This window comes from Callorhinus ursinus, unplaced genomic scaffold (assembly GCF_003265705.2).
Source record: "Callorhinus ursinus isolate GAN/ISIS: 27379988/994484 unplaced genomic scaffold, GSC_fseal_2.0 scaffold28, whole genome shotgun sequence".
Taxonomy (NCBI): domain Eukaryota; kingdom Metazoa; phylum Chordata; class Mammalia; order Carnivora; family Otariidae; genus Callorhinus; species Callorhinus ursinus.
Genome location: NW_027397090.1, coordinates 17,031,879 through 17,050,910, shown reverse-complemented (window position 1 = coordinate 17,050,910; position 19,032 = coordinate 17,031,879). Strand labels below are relative to the sequence as shown.

General features: G+C 38.5%; 1 protein-coding gene and 1 non-coding gene across 5 annotated transcripts in view; both read left to right on the top strand.

The window, feature by feature from the left end:
• The window catches only part of LOC112838664 (serine/threonine-protein kinase MRCK alpha-like), a 72,696-nt gene that overhangs the window by 24,764 nt on the left and 28,900 nt on the right, over nt 1–19,032 (top strand). For all 4 annotated transcript variants that reach the window (XM_073878180.1, XM_073878178.1, XM_073878179.1 and 1 more), the window contains 2 exons: nt 4,308–4,418; nt 17,368–17,451. In XM_073878180.1, the coding sequence (XP_073734281.1) occupies nt 4,308–4,418; nt 17,368–17,451 (195 nt within the window). The remainder of the gene's footprint in view (nt 1–4,307; nt 4,419–17,367; nt 17,452–19,032) is intronic.
• On the top strand, nt 12,063–12,270 carry LOC112838719 (small nucleolar RNA U3). The gene has a single exon (XR_003212046.1). It is a non-coding gene; the product is annotated as a small nucleolar RNA U3 (small nucleolar RNA).

Sequence of the window (19,032 nt, the reverse complement as noted above, 5' to 3'; positions counted from 1 at the left end):
TCTCTCTCAAATAAGATCTTAAAAAAAGAACGACATTAATTAAAACAGTACGGTATTGCCAAACGTATAGACACATAGACCAACGGAACAGAACAATATCCAGAAAAAAAGGTATCTGTGGATACTTATTATAAAGCTAGGACTGCAGAGCAGTGGGGCCAAGACTATGAAAACACAAGCCTCAGAGTGGAGAAAGATACTTGCTCCATAACAACTAGCAAAGGCTTATATTCAGAGTATACGAAGAACCCTGTATCCAGCTCAGCAGGAAAGGGGCAAAAAGCTTCACAGGCAATTCATAAAAGAGGAAATCCAAATAGACAATAAACATATTAAAAGTTCTAGACCTCCTGAGACAGCACGACACAGTGACTGCAGTGCTTAAAATATAAACACGTCCAGCAAGCACTGGGAGTATTTGGTGTAATGAGGACGGCATGTACTGTACTATACGCTGTAGCAATCTTGCACATCTATGCCAGGAAATACATCTAAGAATGTTCTTAACAGCTAAAACAGGAACAAACCCAAATGTTCATCAACTGGGGAGTGAATAAAGGAACTGTAGTGTATTCATATAATGAAATGCCGCATAGCAATAAAGATGAATAAGCCACAACTATACACAACCCCATGGATGAATCTCATCAACACAGTGTTGAGGGATGGGGTCACTGGGGGATGGGCATTAAGGAGGGCACATGATGGAATGAGCACTGGGTGTTATATACAACTGATGAATCACTGGACTCTACCTCGGAAACTAATAATACACTATATGTTAATTAACTGAATTTAAATAAAATTAAATTAAATTTTAAAAAGCCCCCACAGCGTTGAGTGAAAAAAGCCAGGCACACAGGAGAACACACTGGGAACAAAATGAAACTCTAGCTGTGTCGGGGTCAGCCTATGAGCAGGGATGCTTTCTGCTAGCTGGCCTGGGGCATTCAGCTGGGCCTGTATCACTAGCAGAGAGCCCCGCAGACATTTCCCACAGCCACTGTTGTGGTTGGACTGGGCCCGTGGTTCTTATTATGATTGCAGGACTCATTTCAACAACAACCTCCAGGGAACTCTGAGGAACTGAGATTTATCACGGACAGTCCTGGAGAATACACAGCATGCCCAGGGCCACTCTTTATTGGCGAATTTAAAGCATAAGCCTAGGAATCAGGGTGTGGGAAGGGAGAAGCGGGGTCACTCAAGTGAAACCCAGGGCTTTCTGAGAGAGAAACCCTAACCCTAACCAGTGGGGACAGCCTAATTCCCTCTCTGGCTGTTTGGCTGGTAGCTGTGTGATGCAGCGGCAAGTATATTTATTCAGGACGGATGTCTTTTGAAATGGATGCCTCCGCAATCAAAAGCTGAATGTCAAGCATTTAAATTACCATCAGACATTTCATGGCAGGCATTTACACCACAGTAGTGTTTAGGGATGCATACTTAATGTGGTAAACTTCTAAACAAATGCGAAGAGGCGATTATTGTACCCAAGATGGTCTCCTTTAGGGAGGAAGGAGGCTGTGACTGGGACACAGGAGGGGCTCCTGGGTGCCACGAGTGTCCCAGTTTTGGATGTAGGTGCTACATTCCAGGTTGTGCGCCTTACAATAACTAACATTATATGGTGTAGGCCCTTTTCCCTGTATTTGCTACGTCTCACGTTGAAAAACAAAGTTTACTGAACAAAGAGGGAGAGAACCAATGTCGACGGAATAGCTGGTGAGGCAGGAGTGTGAACCCCTGAGGCTGTGATCAGAGGCCGGGAGGGTGGGGCGTAGGGAGCAAGTGAGGTGGGAGGACTTGAGCTTCCGGTGTGTGCCGAGCACCGTGATGGCCGCGGAAGGAGCGCAAGACACCAGGCCCTACCCGGGAACACGTTTATCGGCAGTAAGTGACAGGCAGGCCTTGCTGGGTTTTGAGTTCCAACCTCTAGCTTTAGGTTTAAGGACTTTGTTGGGAACCTTGCTGATTTCTTCAGTATTAGCCACAGAGAACATGGAATTAATGAACAGGAATCAATCCAAAAGCGGACTTTTAAACTCCCCACACCAAAAAAGCACCAATCAAATATTATGTGAACAGTGTGTCCTATTTCACAAAAAGGGTCACATGAATTAATGGTCAAAGGTGCTGTCTCCAACTTGAGAGAAAAAAAACAAAAACAGGATATTTGGGGATTTAAGCCATGTATTGGATGCTGCCTTGAACTGATAACAAGTCCAGGAAGTAATTTACTAAGCAGAGATTTTTGCTTTGCACATCATCTATTATTTCTGCTTCTAATTATCTGGCCTGACTCTCTGAAGAGTTTGTTCTGTTGGCCCAAGAACGTGCTCAAAGCCTTAGGTTTTGTTTTGTTTTGTTTTTTTCATCAGTGGAGGCTCCAAGACTAAGGGCTGCTCAGGCCGTGCAAGCCTTTCTATAATGTTTCCCAGCTCCCCCAGAACCTCTAAATCCCGAGTTACAGTTGCCATCACCACCACAACCACCACGAGCATAATTTTATATGTATTATTAAACAACAGAAATTCAACTGAGTAAATTTAAAGACCTAATTGGCTTCGTTCAACAACTTATGAATCGGGCTGCATCTGATCTAACAAACAGAAGGGAGCTCTGATGAGTAATACAAACGGAAGGGGTTCACAGGCAGAAACAGGAGGGAAAAGGATGTTATTAGCAAAAGAAAGAAAGGATGGTCTCAGGGAGGTCACCTTCCCTTGGGAGGAAGGGCATCAACAGTGTGATGAGGAAATTCCAGACTGATTGGCTCACAGTTCCAGTGCTGGGAGAGGCTGAAACAGCACTTAGATTAGGTGTGAAGTCTTGGTGGAGCTTAACGTAAGTGACTCCATTTTGAGTATATTGTTTCTTTTTAACAACATTAAATATTAAGTGTGTGAAAATAGCAAAACACACTGTTTTTCTTCTCCAGTATCATACAAAACACTGTGTGCATACAACCCCAAGAAGGCTCCCCCTTGTCTTTGCACCGATCCCCTCCTATATAGGAATCCTGGAGCTGCCTCTGCATTTTAAGATATTTTATAACTTTGGAAATCACTATGTATTATGTATTATATGTATTATGTATGTATTACATGTATGTATTATGTATTTTATGATCTTCCAAACTCAATTTTAAAAATTTCTTAACATGAAGGGTGTTGGCCTTGAGTGCCTGTGTTTCTGTGTTGCTAAATAAGCAGGGGTTTGTATTTCACTTAATGCGTAACGCAGTGTAGGGGAGGAACAATTCTCCCCTCCTCTCTCTGGGTCTCTGTCTGGGCCTGAGAATTAAACTGACAAGAGAGATTAACAAAACAAAAACATACAAGTTTTAACTGAATGTTCTCTCGTATGCGAGAGTCTCCACAAGACAAGAAGTGACCAGAGCAGGAAGCTCTTACACCTCTTAGACAAAGAAACAAATTGTGGAGACTTGACACAATAAAGGGGTTGGGGCTACGGGCAGTGAGTGCTGAAGAAGTAACTAGGAAGATGTGGGCTAGTTAAGACGAGGTTTGTTTATACAGCCTTCCTGGCCCCAAATATCCCATCTCTGGTGATAAGAATGTCTTCCCTCCTCCTGGTACAGGGAGGGCACCTTTCACAGGGGAGATTTATCACCTGTTTTCACGAAGACAAAAGAGGGTCAGAGTGTCCTTCTTGCACCGGACTGTTTCTCAAGTAACTTTAATTCAAAATAATCAATATACCAAATTGGCATACCTTCCTTAAGTACTCCCACAGACAGATTTCTCTTTAGTTTCTAGTTCATTTCTCTATTACCCACTCTGAATGGAATCCACTTTTCGTTTGACATCTTAGCACTTTCCTTCCTTCCTTCCTTCCTTCCTTCCTTCCTTCCTTCCTCCCTCCCTCCTTCCCTCCCTCCCTTCCTAGGTTTTACTCACTTATTTGAGAGAGAGAGAGAGAGAACAAGCATGAGCAGGGCAGGGGCTGAGGGAGAGGGAGAGACAAACTCCCCGCGGAGCAGGGAGCCCAACGCGGGGCTCGATCCCAGGACCCCGGGATCATGACCTGAGTGCCCCCGGCGCCCCGTGCCAGCACGTGGCCGCAGAACGGAAGGGCCATGTGTGCGTGTGGAGCAGTGCTCAGTGCTGTGGTGGAGCAGGCTGCTCACTACGGCAGCACTGCAGCGGCAGCCTCGTATGTTGAAATACTTCTAACAAAAATACTAAAATGATAGCTTGTTACTGAGAAATACTGTGATGTTCATGACTGACATTAAGAACTGTGAATTCTAAACAATGAGCTTCTGATTTTTTTTTTCCTAGACAGATCCAGTTGAGAACATATTTGAACAGAATCTCAAGATCAAGTTTTACATCAGTTCTGGGTCCACATCTCCGTCCTCACACAGTGGAGACGAAGCTGACCCAGTTAAGGTGCCTCCCTGGGGTAGCTTGGCTCCCAAACTCTCCACGTGCAACAAAACAAAGGGGGAACGAACCCCAATCAGAAAGAGAGCGGCATTTCTCTCCTAATCAAATATACTGCGTGGCTGGCACGGTCCCTTAGAGGGTATTAAGGTTAACTGGTACACTGGGAGACTTGAAACTCAGATGAGAACACTATTCCCGAAAGTCAGTAACAAATGACAAAGCTTCTACTGGGTCTTGAAGAACAGGCTTCATGGCTGTGTCCACTCTGAAGTTTTCAGGAGTCAGGATAGAGCAGGGACATATCATATTGTAACACCAAGTCTGGGGTTATGTATAATTAGTAAGCTATAAAAATACATTTGTGACGATGCTTATTAAGGTTTGAGATAGTTTCTTACCTTCTGAACAATGGTACGTAAAACAATGCTTCATTGGCCTTTCCTTCATGTTACTTAGAGACTGTGAGTCGCTGCAAAAGAAAATATTTCCTCCAGAAGTCGATGGGTTTGGTGTCTCTCAGCTCACACGCTCCCTGTTCAGAAATGCCGCTCCCCTCCTGCTCTGCATCTCCTTCACCCCAATTAATCCATTAATCCGGGCAGGGATTCCTTCCTGCCCGCTTTGGAATCTGGGGGCTGGGCCACAAGTTGTGAGGGGGGTGTATAGTTGGGAAAGCTTCGGTGTGCCTTGTAGCCAGGCCAGACGTTATCTGCAAATTCTGCTCAGATTCTCTGAAATTTTGATAACAATTTTATCTCACTGTTTTAAAAGTTTAATGATGACGTATTTCCGTCATAGAGGAATAATCTATCATAAATCCATACACCTATTGATATACCTACTGCTCACAAATTTAGCAAAACAGGGCTAAATTTCTGTTGTACACAATTTTTGTGTCAGATAAGAGAAATTAGATGAACTGGAAAGCACTGGATGCATGACCTGCACTCTCCTCTCTCCTGGGAGGTTAGCGGACATCACCAGCAGATGTGTGCATTCTTCCGGCCACCTTCTTGTACATGGGCACGTGTCCTTCAAGTGTGGGGACTGCTTTGCTGGCTTAAAACACTCACACACAGAGTCTCCCTATTATTGTACAACTAGCCGTGCTGAGACACTTCATTCATCCTGACTGCTGGGTGGTATTCCAGTGTATCAGTACACTTAGACTTACAGGACAGTGCTCCTTTTGATGCACATTTGGGTTGATTCCATTTCTCACTACTGCAATGTCTCCGTTATAACGAGCCTGTTGGTACCTGCTGCTTCAATGGTAGTTCCCTCCCCCCAGTCCGTGATTTCAGTCATCTGCAGTCAACCAGGGTCCAGAAGCAGATGACCGTCCACCTGATACCTGCTCAGAAGGTCAACAGTCCCCTAACACCAGGTCCCAGTGTCCACAGCATTCACCTCGCTTCATCTCATCACGGAGGCATTTTATCATCTCGCATCATCACAAGAAGAAGGGGGAGACAGGTCAAGATGTTTTGGGGGGAGAGAGAGAGAGAGAGAGAGAGAGAGAGATCGACCACATTCACATAACTTTTATGACAGTGTATTGTTAAAATTGTTCAATTTTATTATTATTGTTGTAATCGCTTACTGTTCCTAATTTATAAAGTAAACTTTTTCATAGGTATGTATGAATAGGAAAAATACAGTTTATATATACAGGATTTGTTACTATCTGTGGTTTCAGGCATTCACTGGGGGTCTATATACATATGGGAGAGTTTGTTATTATCACATATATGCATATTTTCAATATAAAATTTTGGCAACAGAGTGCCTTAATTTCTGGGGAATAGTTATAGATTTTATGGGAACTTTGCAGGTACAGTATGAATTTATTTTTCCTAGACTACTGAAGGCAGCCATCTGATTTTCTATCACCTCAAATACGTCAGCGTGTATTTCTTACAATTAAGAATATTCTCCTACACATACCGTAATAGACTCTTAATCATAGGAAACAAACTGCGGGTTGCTGGAGGGGAGGGGGTTGGGGGCATGGGGTCACTGGGGGATGGGCATGAAGGAGGGCACAGGATGGAATGAGCCCTGGGTGTTATATAAGACTGATGAATCACTGAACTCTACCTCTAAAAATAATAATACACTATATGTTGATTAATTGAATTCCCAAATTAAAAAAATAAAGAAGGTAAAAAAAGAATGTTCTCCTCCATATATATATATACCCCCACAGTGCAACCATTGTGCCTGACGGTGGCGCATTCCTACCATCTGACCCTAAGGCCCCATTCAGGTGTCACCAGTTGTCCCCGTGGCGCCCCTCACAACAAAAGGATCCTGGTCAAAATCCTGCTGTGCGTGTGCTTGTCATCGCTCTTCGGTCTCTTCCCATCTGCAACAATTTCTTAGTCTTTGTTTGATTTTGTGACCTTGAGACTCTCAAAAGCCACAGGCCAGTGTCGAGTAGAATGCTCCTCATTTAAAAAAAAAAAAAAAAGTTTCGTCACGGCTTTATGCAGGTTACGCATTGCCGGCCAGAATACCCCAGAAGCGGTGTGGTTTTCTCATCTTTCTATCCCCCGGGAGGGATGTTTGCTTTGACCACTGCACTAAGGTGGGATTTTCCAGGCCTCTCTTTTCCTTGGTAAATGATAAGTATTATGTAGAGAGGTACTTTGAAACCATTTAAGTACCCTATTGCTCACCAAACTTTGCATTTATTTATACCTCTATGGACTCATGGTTTCTTATTTTATTCAATGGCTTACAATCCATTCGTGTCATTATTTATTCTGATGTCCATACAGTCGCAGATGTGGTCTGTGTAAGCCCTTTGGTATTGTGTCCTTCTGACGTGCCCTCATCATTCACTGAGCACCTTCTTTGTATCTGGCAGAACAAGACGCATCAACTCATCCATACGGTATTGCCCCAGCCCTGCATTCTGCCGTTTCTCCAAGGAACACTGATTGCTTTTAGTGGAGAATGGTATTCAGAAGTCTCGTTCTGAACGTTACGTGTGCCCACTGCTACTAGAGTATCACTATTCCAGGCCCTTTTACTACAGAAAATTTGTACATCAGTCTAAATGTAGAAAAAAATTTTTTAAGATTTATTTATTTTAAAGAGAGAGACAGTGTGCACGTGCCTGAGTGAGCATGAGCGCGGGGAGGGGCAGAGGGAGAGAAAGAATCCCAAGCAGACTCCCCGCAGAGCACAGAGCCCTACGAGGGGCTCAATCTCATTACCCTGAGATCATGACCGGAGCTGAAATCAAGAGTTGGCCGTTTAACTGGCTGAGTCACCCAGGTGCCCCCAAATCCATCAATCCATCAATCTATCAGTCTATCTATCTATCTATGAAAACTGAGTTCGTGCACACATAAATAACTAATTCCAATCCAACATTATAGAGTTCATTCTAGTTCTGTCTCTTTCCACATTTCTAACTCACTCCTGTGACCAGTCTCCCATCTCTGCAGATAGCCCATCCTCACCCCACGTGGGCTCTGCATCCACACTCCAGGGTACCCTGCATGTGCACACTCCTCTGCCTGGAGCAGAGAGTTTTTGAGAATCAACTTCTACTCTTATTTAGCTGCATGTAAAAATGCTCCTTTCCTTATATCCATGTCAACACTGCCACCAGACACTTGAAATTTTGTAATTCTGATGGGTATAAAGTGGTATCTAATCATTGCTCTCATTCTGTCACACAGAGGTTTTTAAGTTATGGTTTTAACACTGTAAAATTCATCAGTCCTTTCTTTTATTGCTTGCACTTTTTCAGCGTTTTCTGAGAAATCCATTTCTATCCTATATCCTTCTATCCCAAAAGTTCCAAAAAGATTTTGAGGTTTTGCTTTTCGCATTTGGGAAATTAGATCTTTGCTTGCTAGGAGATACAAATCAACTATTGCCAGCATGATAGCTGTCCAAGCCCCTGGACTGACTTGTCTATTATTTCCCTGATAATTTGTACAGGCAAATTCCACTTCACTGTGCTTTGCTGTATTGCACTTCACAGACACTGTGTTTTTTACAAACTGAAGGTTTTTGTGGCAACCCCGTGTCAAACAGGCTCTTGGTGCCATTTTTCCAAGAGCATTTGCTCACTTCTTGTCTCCGTGTCACATGCTGGTAATTCTTGCAATATTTCAACTTTTTCACTATTACTGTATTTGTTATGTGATCTGTGATCAGTGACCATGACTCGCTGAAAGCTCAGATGATGGCACTTTTTAGAGATAAAGTATTTTCAAATTAAGATATGTACATTGTTTTTTCTTTTTTTATTATTGTAGTATAGTTGGCATATAATGTTATATTAGTTTCAGGTGTACAACATAGTGATTCAACAATTCGATACATTACTCAACACTCACCACCATAAATGTAGTCACCATACATTATGACATAATTACTGACTATATTCCCTATGCCGTACTTTTTCCTCTCCATGAGTTATTTATAAGTGGAAGTTTTATTTTTTATTATTTTTTTAAAATTTAAATTCAATTAGCCAACACACAGTACATCATTAATTTTTGATGTAGTGTTCAATTAGTGGCATATAACTGGAAGTTTGTATTTCTTGATCCCCTCTGGTGACCACCAGTTTGTTCTCTGTATTTATTAGTCCATATCTGTTTTTTTGTTTGTTCGTTTTGTTTTTTTGGATTCCATATATAAGTGAAGTCATATGGTATTTATCCTTCTCTGTCTTATTTCATTTGACATGAAACTCTCTAGGTCTAACCATGTGGCTGTAAGTGACAAGATCACATATTCACATCTTCTTTATCCATTCATTTATTGATGGATACTTGTGTTGCTTCCATATTTTGGCTGTCATAAACAACGCTGCAATAAACATAGGAGTGCATATACCTTTTCAAATCAGTGTTTTCATTCTCTTTGGGTGAATACCCAGCAGTGGTATTACTGGATCATATGGTATTTCTATTTTTAAATTTTGGAGAAAACTCCATATTGTTGTCCGCAGTGGCTGCACCAGTGTGCATTCCCACCAACAGTGGATCAGGGTTCACTTCTCTCCACATCCTTGTCCACACTTATTTCTTGTATTTTTGGTAAGAGCCATTCTGACAGGTGTGAGGTGGTATCTCCTTGTGTTTTTGACTTGCATTTCCCTGACAATGCGTGATGATGCTGAGCATCTTTTCATGTGTCTGTTGGCCATCTGTATGCCTTCTTTGGAAAAAAAAATGTCTATTCCGGTCCTCTGCCCATTTTAAAATCAGATTATTTGGCTTTTTGGTGTTGAGTTGCATGAGTTGTTTATATATTTTGGATATTAACCCTTACTGGATATAGCATTTGCAAAAATCTTCTCCCATTCAGGAGGCTGCCTTTTCATTTTGTTGATAGTTACCTCTGTTGTGCAAGTTTTCTAAAATTTTGGTGTGGTCCCAATAGTTTATGCTTGCTTTGTTTCTCTTCCCTGAGGAGACATGTCCATAAATATGTTGCAAAGGGTGATGTCCAAGAGATTACTGCCTACATTTTCTTTTAGGATTTTTATGGTTTCAGGTCTCCCATTTAGGTCTTTAATCCATCTTGAATTTATTTTTGTGTATGGTGTAAGAAAGTCGTCCTCATTCTTTTGCATGCAGCTGTCCTGTTTTCCCAACCCCATCTGTACCTTCCTTTTCTTACTGAGTGGTCTTGGCACCCTTGTTGAAAATCAGCTGATCATATAAGTGAGGGTTAATTTCTGGGCATTCCATTGGTGTATATGACTGTCTCATGTCAGAACCACACTTAGCTTCCTAAGTGTGAGACCCCCAACTCTGTTCTTCTTTTCAATACTGTTTGGGCTATTTGGATCCCTTGAGAGTCTATATGCATTTTGGGATTAATTTTCCTATTTCTGCAAAAAAACGTCTCTGAGATTTTGATAAGAATTGCACTGACTCTGTGGATCATTTTGGGTAATATGGACATCTTAACAATATTAATTCTTCTAATACATGAATATGGGATGTTATTCCCTTTATTAGTGTCCTCTGGATTTCCTTCACCAATGTCTTGTAGTTTACAGTGAACAAGTTGTTTGCCTCCATGGTTAAGTTTATTCCTAAGCATTTTTTTTTTCTTTTCCATGCTATTACAAATGGAGCTTTTCTTTCTTCAGATATGATCATGTCATCTGTGAATAAATATCCATATATCCTCTTCCCACGTAAATTTTAGAATAATATTGTTTATATCTATAACAAAGCCTTACAGTACTAGTATTTTGAGAGAAGCCGCATTAAACCTGTATTTAATCTAGAGAGAATTGGCATCTTTCCTATGCTGAGTCTTCCAATTCATGAACTCAGTATGCCTCGCCACTTATTCAGATATTCTTGGACTCTTCTCAACAGCATTTTGTGGTTTTGAGAACACAAGTCTTGGATGTGTTTTGTGAGATTTATAGCTAAGTATTTTTTTTTTTTTAGCAATTGTAGATGGTACTATACTTTTAGCTTCAATTTACATGTATTTGTTGCTAGTATTGTTGAAGTACAATTGATTTTTGTATGCTGATCCTGTAACTTGAGAACTTGCTAAGCTCATTAATTTCTAGGACGTTTGTGTGTGTGTGTGTGTGTGTGTGTGCGCGCGCGCGTGCAGATTCCTTGGAATATTCTATGATCGTGTCATCTGAAAATAGCTTCCTTCCTAATCTGTATGACTTTTCTTTCCTTTTCTTGCCCTACTGCCCTGGCCAGAACTTCTACTGCTATCTGATAAGAATGGACATCTCTTGTACTCATATTAAGGGAAAACAATTCAATCTTTCACCATTAATTATGATGGTAGTTAGCTGTAGGACTTTTGTAGATGCTCTTTATCAATTTGAGGAAGTGTCTCCCTTCCTAGGTTGCGGAGAGTTTTTATCACAAATGGATGTTAAATTCTGTCAAATGCTTCTTCTGCATTAATGTATTATCTCATGAGCTTTCTGTTAGCCTGTTAATATGATAGATAACATTGATTGATTTTCAAATATTGGATCATGTTTACTTTCTTGAAATAAACACAACACTCATAATGTATATGCTTTGTATATACTGTGGAATTCTATTTGCTAATATGCTCTTAGACTTTCGTATCCACATTAATCCAGAATGTTGGTCAGTAGTATTTTCATGTGTGTACTGTGCTTGTCTGATTTTGCCATCATAGTAATACTGGCTTTATAGAATGTGTTGGGACGTATTCTCTTTTATTTTGTAAAAAAAAATTATAGAGAATTATTGATAATTATTTTTTAAACATTTGCTATAAGTTTTCAATAAAGCTATTCTGGAGATTTCTTTCTGGGAGTTTTTAAATTATAAATTTGATTTCTTTAATAGTTATCAGGCTATTCAAATTACTTATCTCATATTGGCTGAGTTGTGGTAGTTTGTCCTTTTGGAGAAATTGGGCCATTTCATTTAAGAGATTTCATTATGGATACATAATTTACTACTATGTCGTGTCAACAACATTTTATCTGATCAAATCAAGTGTGTCAACTTCACCTCCCTTCACATCATTTTACTCTTCCCCATTTGTAATATAATTGTGTTACATATTTCTCTCTATGCACAGAGGGATATTAGACAGTGTTATAATATTTGCTTCAACCATCTAACATAATTTAGAAAATTTATCAAGACTATACTTTCAGGGATCATTTCTATAGTTTCATTTCTATAGTTTGTTACTAGAGAGTTTCTCTGAATGTGTGGAGTACTCGAAACCACAAGGAGGAGACAGTGTCCCTTCCTGAGTGTGAAGCTTCTCCAGCTGCCCTTTGCCATTGATGATCGTTTTTCTCCTCCTTTGGGGGAGTAAGAGGGAGGGACACCGGTTGAATGGTTTCTAAAAAAATACACACACACACACACTATCCTATGTACCCATATTTTCACTCTTCCCATTTGATTCCTTCACTTCCTTTCTTGTAGAGAACTTACTGTAGCTATCCTAAGTATACTGCAGACAAGTTCTCTTAGAGATTTTGTGACTGTTTTGATTTACAAATCACTTAAAAAAATTAGTGGGCTTTAGGGGCACCTGGCTGGCTCAGTCAGTAGAGCATGCAACTCTTGATCTCAGGGTTGTAGGTTTGAGCTGCACACTGGGTGTAGAGATTATTTAAAAATAAAATCTTTTTTTTAAGATTTTATTTATTTTTTTGACAGAGAGAGAGAGATAGCGAGAGAGAGAGCATAGGCAGGGGGAGGGGCAGAGGGAGAGAGAGAGAGAAGCAGGCTCCCTGCTGAGCAAGGAGCCCAGTGTGGCCAGGACCCTGGGATCATGACCTGAGCCAAAGGCAGATGCTTAACTGACTGAGCCACCCAGGTGCCTCTTAAAAATAAAATCTTTAGAAAAAATTAATGGACTTTATTTGGGGGTAGTTTTACATTCACAGAAAAATTTAGTGGCAAATACAAAGTTCTTACTTACCTGTCTCACCACCACCCACCCCACCCCCGCCCCTGTCCCAGTTTCTTCCATTATTAACAACTTCCATGATTAACAATTTATGTACCAACACCAAAAGTGTGGTACATTTTGTTACAGTTATGAGCCATTATTATTAACTAAAGCCTATCGTTCAGGTTCACATTTTGGATTATACATTTTACAGATGTACAACGGGATAAATGACAAATGGACAATGACATGTATCTATCACGACAGTATCATATAAGTGCACTTTCACTGTCTTGACAATTCCTGTGCTCCACCGATTCTTCCCTTCCTCCCTCCGCCTGAAATCCTGGAAACCACCGATCTTTCTACTATCCTCATAGCTTTGCTTTTTCCACTGTCAGATAGTTGGAATCATACAGCTTTTTTCAGATTGGCTTCTTTCATTTAGCAGTGTGCATTTAATATGTTGTTCCTCTCTGGCTGTTTTCATTATTATTTTTTTAATTCAATTTTTTGCCTTTAGTTTCCAGAAGTTTTACTACATTGTGTCTTCCATGTATTTCTTTGGGTTTATCCTATTTGGAATTCCATCAGCTTCTTGAATCTACTATGTCTTTAGGCAAACTCAGGAAATTTTCAGACATTATTTCTCTGAGTACTTTCTCAGCCTCATTCTTTATATTCTCCTTCTGGGATTCTGATGTTAGATCTTTGGTAATAGTCCTATTTTTCCTGTCTGTTTTCTCTCTGATGTTCATATAGGATAACTGATATTGTTCTATCAAGTTGACAAATTCTTCCCTCTGTCCTCTTCATTTTTTTATTGGGCCATCCATTGATATTTTAATAATGATTATTGTATTTTTTTAATTTCTCAAATTCCACTCGTTCTTCTTTATATCTTCCATTTCTTTTATATTATATATATATTTTTTAAATACTTAAAAATATCTTTATATATATATTTTTAATATATTTTACAAGTTTTTAAAAAATGCTTCAGTTATTCTAGTTTCTTTGAGTCCACATAAAAATTAGAATCTACTCGTCCGTATCTACAAACACTCTTTCTGGGATTTTGATTGGTATTGCATTAAATGAAAAGATTAATGAGAATTAATATACTAACTACATGGCATCTTCCAATTCATGAACACGATCTGTCATTCCATGTATTTAGGGCTTCTTTAATTTCTTTCATCAGTGCTTGGTAGTTGTCAGTCAACAGACCCTGTGCATGTTTTGTTAGGCTTATTTACATATATATGTAAATATATATTTACTTATTTAGTTATATATATATATTTAAATTTTAGAGGTACTGTAAATGGTATTTAAATAGTACTTAAAAAGCACTTTCCTATAGATTCAGTGCAATCCCAGTCAAAATTCTGGCAAGTTATTTTGGGGATATTGACAAATTGATTTTATAGTTTATACAGAGAGACAAAAGACCAAGAATAACCAACATAATATTGAAGGGGAAGAACAAAGTTGGGGGACGGATGCTACCCAATGTCAATATTTACTATAAAAGCTACAGTAATCAAGACAGTGTGGTATTGGTAAAAGAATAGACAAATAGATCAATGAGACAGAAAAGAAAGCCCAGAAATAGACCCACATAAATATAATCAACTGATCCTTGACAAAAGAGCAAAAGCAAAACAATGGAGCAGAGACAGTCTTTCAACAAACGGTGCTGGAACAACAGGACATCCACATGCAAAAGAATGAATCTAAAAAAAAAAAAAAAAAAAAAGAATGAATCTAGACACAAACCTTACACTCTTCACAAAAGTTAACTCAAAATGGATCACAGATCTAAATGTAAAATGCAAAACTATAAAACTCACTGAAGATATCATAGGAGAAAATCTGGATGACCTTGAGTTTGGCAATGACTTTTTAGATACAATATCAAAAGATAAGCTGGACTCCATTAAAATTAAAAACTCCTGTGTAAAAGACAATGTCAAGAGAAGGCAAAGATAAGCGACAGATTGGGAGAAAATATTTGCAAACGACAAATTTAAACTATTATCCAAAATATACAAAGAACTCTTAAAACTCAACAATAAAAAAACAACTCAATTAAAAATGAGCCAAAGACCTAAATAGGTATTTCAACAAAGAAGATAGGTGGATTACAAATATGCATATGAGAATATGCTTCCAATCATACGTCATCAGAGAAGTACATATTAAAACAACAAGATACCACTACACACGTATCAGAATGGCCAAAATCTGGAACGCTGACAACACCAAATGCCAGTGCAGCAATAGCAACTCTCATCATTGCTGCTGAGTGGTACAGCCACTTTGGAAGACAGTCTGGCAGTTTCTTACAAATCTAAACATAGTCTTACCATGTACTACCCTGCACCTATATTCCTTGATATTTACTTAAAAAAAAAACCGAAAACTGATCTCCATATCGAATTATATACATGGGTGTTTATAGCAGCTTTATTCATAAATTCCACAACTTGGAAGCAACCAAGATGTCCTTCAGCAGGTGAATGGATAAATGGTACATCCAGACAAGGGAACATTATTCACTACTAAAAAGAAATGAATTATTAAGCCATGAAAAGACATGAGGAGATCTTAAATTATTAATAAGTAAAAGAGCTAATCTGAAAAGGCTTCATATTGTACGATTCCAACCATATGACATTTGAAAAAGGCAAAACCATGGGTATAGTGAAAAGATCAGTGGTTGCCATAGTTTGAGGGAGAAGGGATGAATAGGTGAAGCACAGAGGATTTTCAAGGCTGTGAAAATACTCTGTACGATACCATAATGGTGGATACATGCCTATACATTTGTCCAAAACCACAGAATGTACAACACCAAGAGTGAACCCTAATGCAAACTATGGACTTTGAGTGATTATGATGTGTCAGTATTTCATTGATTCTAATTCTGGTGGGGGTTGTTGATAACTGGGGGAGGCTATGCATGTGTGGGGGCAGGGAATACTTAGGAAATTTCTATACTTTCCCCTCGATTTCTGTGAACCTTAAACGGTTCTGAAAAATTGTCTTAGTAAAAAAAAAAAAAAAAAAAACAGTTTCCAATTATTTATTGGTGTTACAGAGAAATACACTTTGTGTCATAGGATCTTACCAAACTTAGTAGCTCAAGATTTTTTTCCTTTGACATTCCCTGGAATTTCCTGTGCATACAATCATGTCCTCTGCAAATAGGACAGTTTGCTTTCTTCCTAACGTGTATACCTATCTTTTCTAATTCTGCCTGGCACACTGGCTAGGGTTTTCAGCTTGATGTTGAATAAGTGTGGGGGTAGTGGTCATTCTTGCCTTGTTTTCATTCTTCAGTGAAAGCATTTGATTTTTCATCCTGAGTGGTAATGCCTGCCTTTGTTATTTTGTAGCTTTTTCATCCTGAGTGGTAATGCTTGCCTTTGTTTTTTTGTAGAGGCCTTTTATCAGACTAAGGAAGTGCTTCCTACTCCTAGTCTGTTGAGAGTTTTATCATGAATAGCTGTTGAATTTGTCAAATGCTTTTGTATCAACTGGTATGATGTGGCATCTCTTCTTTAGACTGAAGATAGTCTCTTTTTAAACAAAAGAAAGCTAAAGCAAGGGTAATTCATCAATACATGTATCTAAGATTTTTAAGAGGGAATCTTTATCACATTTGTTTTTATAAATTCATATGAAAAAGTCTATTTAATGGGATATATAGTAAAAGGAGTGAAACACCATCAACTTTTTAAAGTATTTTTGTAAATTTGGCAAATGTCCTGGGTCTCCTGCATTTACTACCAAACTTGTATGTTTTCTCCATGGTATCTGCCATCCTGAAAGGAGGGACATTCATCAAATCTGTATACTTAACATCTTCTGCTCAACCACTTAACATCTTCCTTACAACTGGGCTGTACTTCCCAGTAACACCCACAAGCATCCAATTCTTCCCATTTCAAGAATTATTTTCTATGAGTTCCCAGGAAAGAAATGTTTTATATCATATAAACAGCAAAATTTAATTAGTTGTTGAAGTCTAACTACATAAAGGTGATCTAGATTACCTAAGAATATTTTTAGATAGTTAGTACTCACAAAATCTTGCTGAACACTCTGTAATTGATTTTAATATATTTCTATATGTGTACAGCCATAAACCCCCATTTACACTTATAAAACAGGTATTTCAAAGAGTCTTTTGAGGATTCTGATCATATATCTACTTATTAAAAGTCCCTTTCAAATATACTTATGATTAGCATTCTTTTAATGTAGTATACATGCTATGCTATAATATTTTAAAATAGCCAACCTGCAATAAATTGTATAAAATATACATATATTTTGTTTGTAAAAAGTGAAGCATATATCTAAATTACTTAAAATATCTTTTCACCACTGTAAGAATTTTAATTTTACTATGTTTTTGTCTATTAACAAGTATAATTCTTTTGCCTCACTTGAGGAATTATTTAATTTTTATAATTTTGGAGATAGATGTAACTTGCCCTTGTTTATTTTCATTTCCTTGATTCAGATTGTAGATTCTGCTCATCTACCGGTTCACACACCAACAATAAAGAGAAAAGAATGTCATAGTAGTATCCTCTTTCCAACCAAGGTACGTGATTTAATTATAAGCTTAGCGAGTTCCTTTCAAAATGAGAATAAATTGGTTTTGCTGTTACTGTCTTGGCATTTATCAAAATTTTTTTGCAGTCACATTCATCAAACCTCCGATCAGATTTAAAAATTTACACAACAGAAAATTCCACTGTAAAAATCTTCTTAAGGTTTGAATACAGCCAATACAAGGGTAAAACATTTAGTGACAATTTCAGGGGAACGTCTTTTCTATTAAATGGGCTTTGTTGTGTCTGTCAAGTCTCATTCAGAAATTATAGATGATGGTAAACTAATTAATCGAGTTTTGCCTTGAAATCTGCTCAAGGGATTCATATGCTGTATCTCATAACTTACTCCCAGATAAATTCTAAATTCAGCCATAATTCAGATGTAAAACTGAAACCACGTAAGCACTAGAAATGTACTAGAAAGTCTTATAAGTTTGGAGGAGAGAAAGCCTTTGGTTTTTGAATCAATATACTGCCTATTTAACAAATAATTAAAAATGACCAAAATATTCAAAGCATTCCTCTTTATTAACAATAAGTAACCAGAGGCTGTAACAAATAGCAATAAGAAGAAAATTCATAAATACAATAAACCTGTTTTCCCAAACCTGATGGCAAATATTATCATAAATGATGAAACACTAAATCTTTTCAATTAAAACCAGGAACGGTATAGAATTACCCCATATCACCATTAGTATTCAGTAGTTTCTAAGCAATGCAATAAAAATGAAAATAAAATGACGGGAATAAACATTGGAACATAAAAGTCTTTCATAAGAGTGATATGATTGTTTGCCCACAACACCTAAGAGACTCTGGTTTAAAAAAAAAAACCAAAAACCTACTAAAATTAATAAGGTAATTTGAACATAAGGTAAATATATAAAATAATACGGGTTATCTCTGTTATATAATGAATATCTAGAAAAGAAATAGAAGATATTTATATGCCGAGATCAACAAAAATATATATTAAAACTAAGAAAAAAATACACATGATGAGGATTTTGTCGAAATTAATGTATTATAAGGCAGTATCAATCAGAGTATCAAAAGTATTTTATTTTCTTCTCTCCTGTTTTCCTTCCCTTTTTCCCCTGGGGACTTGTGGTTAATCACAGTATATTAAAAAAGGCATACATCTCTGCTTTCTAATGAAAGCCAATAAAGGGAGAAAAGAGAACAGGCAAATAAGTCGGCATAAGGTTGGAAGATGAAAGCCTGGGTGAGGTTAGCAGAGCTGAGAAATCTGCATGCCAAGTGATGGGGAAGGCCTACCGAAGAGTCACAAGACAGTCGGTCCCTCTGTCCCTTGGAAGCCTAGAAAGACTCAGGGATTGGAGGCACCAGGTGCCCCAGGAGGGGAGGGTGATGTGCCGCTCTGCAAATGAGGGCAAACTGAAGACCTGAAGAGGGTGCAGGGAGCCCAGTCCACACATACTGCCCACGGCAGGGCCTGCGGACTCTGCCCTTTTGTCCACTTTACGACGAGGAAAAAGATATACAAAGGAGAGCAAACTTGCAAACTAGTGTTTGGAGAAGCCAGAGTTTGTTAGGATTTACTT